This window comes from Bombus bifarius, unplaced genomic scaffold (assembly GCF_011952205.1).
Source record: "Bombus bifarius isolate JDL3187 unplaced genomic scaffold, Bbif_JDL3187 scf7180000009755, whole genome shotgun sequence".
In the NCBI taxonomy this organism is placed as follows: domain Eukaryota; kingdom Metazoa; phylum Arthropoda; class Insecta; order Hymenoptera; family Apidae; genus Bombus; species Bombus bifarius.
In genome coordinates, this window is record NW_022885319.1 from 289,938 (window position 1) to 299,718 (window position 9,781).

General features: G+C 41.9%; 1 protein-coding gene across 3 annotated transcripts; it reads left to right on the plus strand.

Moving 5' to 3' along the window:
- The first annotated feature begins 1,282 nt into the window (after window positions 1-1,282).
- Window positions 1,283-9,062, plus strand: LOC117215610 (esterase FE4-like). Of its 3 annotated transcripts, none has more exons than XM_033461963.1 (12): window positions 1,283-1,606; window positions 1,856-1,993; window positions 3,078-3,252; window positions 3,626-3,824; window positions 4,331-4,452; window positions 5,739-5,881; window positions 6,346-6,514; window positions 6,850-7,019; window positions 7,426-7,579; window positions 7,829-7,921; window positions 8,375-8,516; window positions 8,665-9,062. In XM_033461963.1, exons 1-12 carry the CDS (start codon window positions 1,370-1,372, stop codon window positions 8,990-8,992), a joined length of 2,070 nt encoding a protein of 689 aa, XP_033317854.1. In that variant the 5' UTR covers window positions 1,283-1,369; the 3' UTR covers window positions 8,993-9,062. The 3 variants fall into 3 exon arrangements, with proteins under 3 accessions (XP_033317854.1, XP_033317855.1, XP_033317857.1); XM_033461964.1 differs by having other exon boundaries at window positions 7,835-7,921; XM_033461966.1 differs by lacking the exon at window positions 7,829-7,921.
- The last annotated feature ends 719 nt before the right edge of the window (window positions 9,063-9,781 follow it).

Genomic DNA, 9,781 nt, shown 5'->3' on the forward strand with positions numbered 1-9,781 from the left:
CCAACATCCTAAGCACGCGCTCCAATCCCTTTCTCATCCGCTTCGTCAAACCAACAAACCAAACTTAACAACTCTCGTCCGACAAGCTCGAACATTCTCCTTCCTCGATCTAACAACTCCAACACAACCGTGCAAACCGTAAAACAGCCGTGAAAACCAAATAAGAAGAAGGAAGGAAACCTTTTTTTCTTTTTTCGTAGCGAACATCCAGCTGGATCGATTAATGCGGTAAGAAATATTAAACGTCTATTAAAAAGTTCGCAGTTAGCCTGCTATCTCAAATAGTACTTAGGTATTAACGAGATAAAAACGTACTCGTAAATTTGCCTTGAAACATTTTTTTGATAAAGCCAATAGATAAGGAGTTATTTCTGTGTACGTAGCAGGGAGTCTGCGTGGTCCTGCTCCGCTCGCTCAAACGCTTTTCCATTAAACGCGGATAGCTCTAACAAGCGGTGCGGTGCGAAGGAACGTTGCGCAAAGACACCGGTGGTACAATTGCTCGTCCGACGTCGAAACTTTAGCGAGTACACTTACGAACGTAAAACTTGGCCAAGTATCTAAAAACGATATAGCGAAGTGGGTAAAATCGGTGAGGCGCTAGAGCTTACATGGCCGAAGACGAAAACGTAAACCGATCTCCGTTTCAGGGGAGATGAGAAGATCGTGGGCTTATTCGAGATATCAACTCGCGACTAGTTCTTTCTTCCCAGTGACGTAAATCGGCGGTAAAGAATTGCGCGCAACTCCGGCCAGTATACGTGTACGGTTGCGCGCGGCTAGATCAATCGCTGTCACCGTTTAACGTATTAATTTACGACTTGTTATCGATATACCGCTTCCGGCTAGATACCGACCAATGTATGAATAAACGTATGAATAAACAATCAGCGCAAGTTGTACCAGCGTGATTAGGTGAAAAACATTGAAACATAATTTTTCTATCGAATCGTTTAGTCGCCATTCGATCCGATGCACGTGCAGCGTACATTTTCAAATTCATCTTCCTCGAGAACAGCGTCTGGCGAGAAAAGTTTATTATCCACATTTTCCACTTATTTCCTCTTTGTAGAATCGCCTCGCACCCAATCCTACCACCCGCGACTAACTATCCTGTTAATTATCTCTGCCACTTATCGCGTCACTTGTTATAAATCGTCGTTCGCAATAGGACGATAAAAAAGGGAAAAGAATTTATTTGGTCGGTTCGAGACAAACGAATTTGGCGTCGCACCGCGTTTCGCCAGTGAATCAACCTAACCGTCCCGTCTATATAACCGACTAGAGTCGCGCGATCGGTCATTGTTGTTCGTCTACGCGCGACTCATCCTCATCTCGTGCGTGTACTCGTGCGAAAAGCGTTCGCGAAATGTATAGCCGGCAACCTGCCTTTATAATGACCGATAGATCGATATATAGATATTCGTTCGGCGTTTTGATGGTGTTTATGATCGTTGTAAGCGGTTCGCACGCGTACAAGGCAGAAGTGACGACTCGATTCGGCCAGGTTCAGGGATCGTTGAGTAGAAGCACCAGAGGAAGACTCGTCGCGCATTATTTGGGCATTCCTTTTGCTCAACCGCCTGTGGATGATTTGAGGTTTAGGGTGAGTTTATGTGTAAACATGTTTTATTATTATTATTGTTATTATTATTATATATTAAATTATATTATACCTTTCTATAGTGCTTTTTTATAGTGCTCGATAGTATAGCATACCTTTTCATCTATGTAACATATCACAATAATATTATGAAAGCCTGATTTCAATTATATTCTCGGGAATACGAATTTCCGTAGAAATCCGTAGTCCGTCTGTAATAATTTTGGCGGCATGATAAAAATTCTTTGACAGAGTCCTAGGCCATGGATTCGCAATTGGACGGAGACATTCTTAGCAACGGAATATGCCCCCGTATGCGTTCAAGTGACCGAACAAGGCCACTTCATTGGAGAGGAAGACTGTCTCTATCTCAACGTTTACGTGCCTCTGGTAAATATTTTTTAGCGTATTCAGCAAAAAAGCGAGGTAAAAATATGAAAATAATAACAGTACAGGATAAACGAGATAAAGGAGGGTAAGAGAAAATGAAAGAGGTAGAAAAAACACACGTACGTAGATATCGTAAAGCGTAAAAATATGCAACTTTGCTTATCCGAAACAGCTACGTTGGTCCTGGGCATCTACCGGGATAAATTACCGTTACAATTGAAAACGAGTTTCAGAAAACTTTCATCTTCGTAGTATAGATATTTGTATCTTGTAGAGCTTATGGAAGTTTACGCTCGTATTAATTTCGTAGAAAAAGAATTCTATAAATGAAATTAATAGGAGAGAGATTTCTACGACTTTAACCGATTAATTTTCTTCTGACAATGTTTCGAGAAATTCCCAAAGTAGAGAGAAGAGGGGCACAGTTTGCGTACGGAACGCTAGCAAAGTATAGAAGAGAAGCAGAAAAGTAACGAACGTGTTAATAGAAGAAACAAAGAGAAGAAGAAGAATAGAAAACAGGAATACGGTGGAAAAGTTTATAGCATTGAAGAAAGAACGTTGGCGATGTCGTCGATTGGAATTCGTTTCGTATAAGCGGAAGAAGAATATTAAAATTTCGATATAAATCCTAGTCGAACAATTCGATCAGATTCGAAACGCAACGGTATACCGTTTTCGAGTCGATTCGCAGCGTGAAACGCAGAATTCGCGCGAAACTCGGAACATATAGCGACGTTTTGCGAAACAAATGGAAGTTTTGTTGAAACGCGATCTCGATTGAGTCGCAAGGTCCACTCTCGGTTTAATGAAATTTAAACGATTCAAGGCGACGCAGCATTTTTCCAGTTGCTTTAAAAAATATCGTTTACGCGGTTCCAGGAAGTTCGGAAATTTGATAGTCGGACAGGTTATAAGTTATAATATTAGTTCGTGTCGCGATACGATGCTTGCTATTTATGAGTTTTTATTGCTTTCGTAGTTTCCGAGAAAAGTCTACGACTCTAAACGTTTGCTTCGGACGAAAGAGAGATGCTAAAAATTAGACTAAATTAACGAACAATGTCGAAGAAAGTATTTGTAGATTTCAGAGGAGAACGGAGATGGATACGAGGAGAAAAGAGCGCTTCCGGTGATGGTGTACGTGCATGGCGGAATGTACGCCACTAACGGTGGTAACGATCGACAAGTCCCACCAGAGTATATGATGGACCAGGATGTGATCGTAGTTTCGATCCAATATCGTTTGAATATTTTGGGTAATAAGAAATTCGAAAGTTCACGTTTTATCGAGCGAAATTTGGAAAAATGTAAAATTAATAGAGACGCGTGCAAGGAGAGAAAATTCCCCGATAATCCTATTTGCTGATATTCAATTTTTCAATTTCTCAATTTACTAATACCGCGATTCTCGTTCGCGCAACTTTCCAGCACACCGATCTCCCGATATTCCAACATTCGATCGCACAACTTTCGGATCGAATTTTTCCTAATATCCAGCTCCTAAATTGCCATGTTTTCCCTCATCACGGGAATACCAATTTTCCAATGCCTCGTTGTTTCATTTCTCCGATACTGCGATTCGCTGACATGCCAGCGTTGCCACGCGTTCACTTCTCTCCGTACGTACAGGATTCTTCGCCACGGCCACCAAACACAATCCAGGCAACAACGGTCTGAAAGACATCGTAATGGCGCTACGTTGGGTGCAAGAAAACATTCGTTGTTTCAACGGCGACCCAAACATCGTGACTCTATGGGGCCACAGCGCAGGTGCCTCTGCCGTGCACTTGTTGGCTATCACGAACAAGACCGAAGGACTGTTCAACAGGTATGTTAACGATTTTGCGGAGGGACGTTCTTTTCCAACTTACGAGGGAACCCCGACCACCGACCACCGACTACCGACCATCGACCACCGATCACACGTTGAGATCACCCGTTTTTCTTCCACCTACTCGAGCGCGTATAAATCGTAAAACACGAAACAACGTGTCTAGAGATCGAACCGAAGAAAATTAAATTGTCCCTGTGCGTCCCTTTTCTGAAATTTCAATCTTTTTCCGACAAATACACACGCCTATTCGTTGTAAATCCATCGACCCTGCTACAAGTATATACCGTTTGCTATCGTTCCGTCGTAGAATCGTCAGCGTGACGTTCGTATTGGTTTCTTAATTGGACCTGTAACCGCGACGTCGATGATCTTCGCGACGACGATCTTTCGTCCAAAAGTTTTACGCAACGTTTACATAGCCGTAAGATCAACGTTTCGTCGTAACGGGACAAAGTTATCAGGTGGGACGTCGGAGTTTAAAAATACGGCATTGCCATCAGGTACATCGTTCAAAGTGGAGTTGCTACTAGTCCCACGGCGTGGCTGCCCGCGCATTGGATAAGAAAATATTCTTTGGTATCGGCCACGTTGGTCGGATGTCTTCCTGAAAGCGAAGAGGAATATATTAGGTTAAGTAAAAAGTTCTGAGCGTTTTTCGCTAGATGTCTTTAGTGAGCCATATCTCACGATGTGCACATCGCATCGAGTCATAGTATACACCGATTTCAAGGTGATATTACGCATCAAAAAGGTTCTTTGTCAGTTTTGTGTTCGGTGAAGCCAGTTGTGTGTTACAGCGTTCGAAAATGGAGATAAAAAAAGAGAAAATTCGATACATTCTTCAGTACCACTACGACCAAGGTGAAAAGGCGGAGCAGGCGGCCAAAAAAATTTGTGCTGTTTATGGACCCAGTACAGTATCGAATGCAACAGCAAAGCGGTGGTTCCAACGATTCCGTTCTGGTAATATGGACGTCGAAGATGAGGCACGCTCTGGTAGGCCAATCGTCGAAAATGTGGATAAAATCATGGAAATCGTCGAGTCGGACCGGCATGTGAGCACTTATTCCATTGCCCAGGAACTGAAGATTAGCCAGAAAACCGTTTGGAACCATTTGCATAAGGCTGGTCTCAAGAAGAAGCTCGACGTATGGGTGCCACATGAATTGACGCAAAAGAACCTTTTGGACCGAATTGATGCCTGCGATTCTTTGTTGAGACGTAACGAAATCGACCCATTTTTGAAGCGGATGGTGACTGGCGATGAAAAATGGGTCACATACGAGAACAACAGCCGAAAAAGATCGTGGTCCAATCGCGGTGGGCCGGCCCAAACGATCGCCAAGCGTGGATTAACGGCCAAGAAGGTTTTATTGTGTGTTTGGTGGGATTGGAAGGGAATCATCCATTATGAGCTGCTCCCATCGGGGCAAACACTTAATTCGGACCTCTATTGTCAACAACTGACCAGACTGAAGCAGGCGATCGACCAGAAGCGGCCAGAATTGGCCAATAGGAAAGGTGTTGTGTTCCATCAAGACAACGCCAGGCCGCACACATCTTTAACGACGCGTCAGAAGCTCCGAGAGCTTGGCTGGGAGGTTCTATCGCATCCGCCGTACAGTCCAGACCTGGCACCAAGCGATTATCACCTTTTTAAGTTTTTGCAAAATTTTCTTGATGGTACAAAACTGGCCTCAAGAGAGGCTTGTGAAAATGAGCTGGTCAAGTTTTTTACCAATAGGGACGAGGACTTCTTCAACCGCGGAATTATGAAATTGCCTTCAAAATGGACAAAAGTAATCGAACAAAACGGCGCATATTTAATCTAAATCGAATAATCTTGACTATGTTAATTTCATCGTCGAAATAAAGCGAAAAAGCGCTCAGAACTTTTTACTTCACCTAATACGACGACTGCGCAACCGAACGTGACGCGCGAACAAGAATGGTATGACGAGGCAGAGTTAAGCGAAGAAGAAGAGGAGGAAATGATGCGATGCTTGAGAAAGCTGGACGTCGGAAGCTTCAGAAACACGATGGACTATCATGTAAGTTCTATGCAGAGTGTCCTGCGACACCGATGATGGATTCCGCGCGTGAAACTTGCCTCGAGTTACAACGAGTTTTACGTTCAAGTAGCTCTATCGAAAGATGCAAGTAGTTTCATTTATCTATTTGCAAACAGAACGCAAGGTAGGCAAGGTAGGCAAGAAGGTTCCGTTGTTTTCGCGCGCGCGATCCATCGTCGAAGCGGTTCCTCGATACCACGATCTTGCATATAAAAACAAGTCGAAGAACAATTAGAACAAAATTCGTCCAAAGTCTTGTTTTCGAGAGACTCCGAACGAAACGAAACTTCCAATTTTGGTTATTCCGAACTCTGACCCATAGCGTAGATTTCCATCCGTGGTCGACGATCGTGTAAAGAATTCTAGATATCGAATGCTTCGTCGAGCTTTCACGAAAATTTCACTTCGTTAAAATCTTGTTCGTTGAAACTTTGGCAAACAAGATAGTGCGGTGGAGTGGCCATTGCTGCATTTTCGCGCCGACGATCGAGGAAGAATCGGACGACGCCATCGTAACGGTGCATCCGCTGACAGCGATAAAGCAGCGCCTGTTCAGAGACATTCCAGCTATCATAGGAGTCACCAAGGACGAAGGACTGATGAAATCGATCGGTAAATTTCGCCTTGCGAAAGTAACAACTAATTTAGTATTTAACTTTATCGATAATTTTCTTTATTCGAACAAACACTTTTTCGCTATTTCGACGATCTCTTCTCGTTCGCTTCGAAAGAGACAACGAGCGCTTTCTGTCTTTCTCGGATCGTCTTTCTCGTTCCGAATAACAACTTCTTTCTTCGCGGTATTTCATTTGTTCGACGAAGAACAGCAGAGTCCTACTCTTTTTCGCATATTCTTCGTATCGGATCGCCACAAGTAGAATAATTGGCGAGGTATTCGATTACAAGTTTTGATTAATTTTGAAAAAGTTGCTCGTTTCGATTTGAAGCCATCTTGACGAACCCAAGCGCCGAGGACAAAATACTAAATAATTTCGAGATGTATCTGCTCTATTTGCTGGAATATCGCGCGATGTCGAACGACACTTTGGACGCCCTTACGAATTTCTATTTCGACGGCAACGTTACGTTATCAACGCTGAGAAGGAATATCACAGAGGTACGTGTGTTCTCCGCTCGAATATTTTCGGTCAACCCTACTTCGAAACTGTCAAGCAAGATTTTTCACGTAGAGAGTTGGAAGGGAGCCATACTCTTTGGAAAACTTGCTTTTTCCACAAATTTTCGACCTTTTGATCGTTAAAATAACATCTATTTATACGCTACTCTTTCAAATAACATCTTAAACTAACAATTAATTAATCGAGCGTGTCCAATCTTCTTTGACAAAATAATTCCATGGAACGACTTATTCCATCGTCCGTTATAAATTATTCTATCTATACGACACGGACGACACGTGGTTAATTATCCGAATAAGGATAAGAATAATCACGCGATTCGATATTAACGAACACGTTGCTAATAATTTTACAAATCCACTTACAAATGTGTCAATGTTGTAGATCGTTGGAGATGCTCTTGTCGTATGGCCAACGTATGAAACTTTAAAGTACCAATCGAACGTAATGAATTCGAGTACCTATCTCTATGTGTTTTCATACGAGGGCACTTTTAGCGCGACTTTTGCCTTCACCGAAGGAGTTCCAAGACACTTTGGTGAGTATTTTAATGCTTCAGTGCTTTAATGCTTTGGTGCTTCATCAGCCATATCGCTTCTAAATACACAACGAATTCTTACGCGAGTTCATATTTTCGAGAACATCGTAATTCAAAACGTAGAACTTTGCGTCTCATCGTAACGTATCTCATCTCGTCGAGTATCGTTTTACAACCTTTTGGGATTTTGCGACTGCGGTTTCTACGAATTTCCGAATTTTAGAATTTTTTAATGCTGAACTTTTCAAGTTTTAGGAGTTTGCGATATCGGAATTTTGGAACCGTGCGACATCGGATCGTTGGATTTTTGGAATTTTGGAATTTTAGGATTTCCAAACTTTGGTACTCTGGAATTATTCCTCCATCTTGACAAATTTTAACTATACACTCGTATACGTAGAAGTATCGCCAATCAAGTATAGAACATTTACATTTCTTTTCTTTTTCTTTTGTAATTGAGATTTTTACGAAACGTTATTCTTCAAATTTTCTCATCGTACTGTTTATCGATTTTCATGTTTATTGGCTTACTAATACGTTCACGTGATTATCACGCTCACAGCGATACGTAGAATTCAGCTACTCATTACTATACTAAGAACGTAGCGTAATATTTATTAAATTAACGAATTAAGCGTGTATTTAAATATTATAAGAATATATTTGCAAGGGGGACGAACTTTATATTTTTCGATAAGGTTAACATTACTAACGAAGAATTTGTTATTTTTTATACGTAAAAAAGTCGCGACAAACAAGGCGTTAACCAGTAAATCGACAATGTGGTACTTTTAGGAGTGTCGCACGTAGATGATCTAAATTATTTGTTACCAATATTCAACAAAGAGTTTGAAGATTACATGTTACACAATACGGAAGACGATATAACCATGATTAATATAATGACCGAGATGTGGGCCAGCTTCGCAACTAAGGGGTAACGGAAAATAAATATCTTTACTTCCTAATAACAAGACAATTGGTAGTAGACAATTAGTAGAAAATGAGAAAATATCCAATACTGTATCTTTCTTATCATCTTATTAATAAGTATCTTATCGATAAGTGGATAATTCGTTGTTAAGCGTACCAGAGGCTTGGAGAGTGACACCATGGCCAGATTACAAGGAATCGCAAAAGTTCTTGCAAATTGGAGTTGGAAAACTTCCGGAAATGACAATAGAAAGCGAATTTTTCCCAGAAAGAATGGCGTTCTGGGAAGAATTATCCGCGAATCTGACTTACGACCCGGCAGACGACCTTTATTTGCCTCTGAAACAACGAACGATCGAAGACGACGAAGACGTTGCCAGTAGCGGTGCTTCTCTACGATACGACGAAATAATGATTTCTTCGCCGACGTTCCACCTGCTATTCACCTACTTTTTGTCAATTTTGGAACGTAATTGCTAGTACAACGTTGTCGATAACAGAGAATGTATTTATGTTGTAAAGTTTATCATATAAAATTTGTTAAATCCATGAGAAACTCGTTTCTTTATACGATTAGAGCAAATGCACGAACGATGACGATCAAGCGGTAATTTATTTCAAACATTTCTATATCCTGAATTTTATTTTATCTTTACTTATCCGGTTTAACGACCGGACAACAAGAATGTATAAATATCATACGGATAACCAGATACGTCGAAATACGAGCGAAAAGAAACATCGTTCGTCGCCACGAATGTACGAATACGCAAGTAGAAAGAACAGAGTCAGATCGACGATGTAAAAGCATCTCCCGGAGGATCGCCGCCGGTTTCATTAAGACGAGGCCCTAATAAACGAAAAGCGTAATGGAATCCGGCGAAAATTAAGTTGGCCACGGCGTGTGGAGAGTTAAACGCGTGCATAAAATATGCGCCAACGTGGCGCGTTCCTTCGCGCTCGGGGAAATTAATCATCCGGCCGCCCCCGTGTTTGTCTTCTTTCCGTTCAGTTCCCCCTTTCCGGCCACGTGAACTCGCCGCGTTTGCGCGTCCAGTAGCGTGCACGTCACCAAATTAAGACAAACGTTCTACCTTTCCTCGCTTTCTCTTCTCCTTCCTTTCCTTCTCCTTTTCTCCTTGCCTCTTCTTCTCTGATTTTACGGCTTTCGTAAAATTTTTATTTGCCCGATAAATCTTTGTCAACGTTCACGGAGGATGTTGAAAAACGGCCGGCTTTGGTTCTACCAAGAGACGCTCTCGAACGTCG

Excerpts from the sequence above, each read along its gene's own strand:
- LOC117215610 (XM_033461963.1), top strand. The coding sequence starts at position 1,370 with ATGTATAGCCGGCAACCTGCCTTTATAATGACCGATAGATCGATATAT. Across the intron at positions 4,453-5,738 it reads TCCTGAAAGCGAAGAGGAAT|ATACGACGACTGCGCAACCG; the intron begins ATATTAGGTTAA and ends TTACTTCACCTA. Across the intron at positions 7,922-8,374 it reads TTTAGGATTTCCAAACTTTG|GAGTGTCGCACGTAGATGAT; the intron begins GTACTCTGGAAT and ends TGGTACTTTTAG.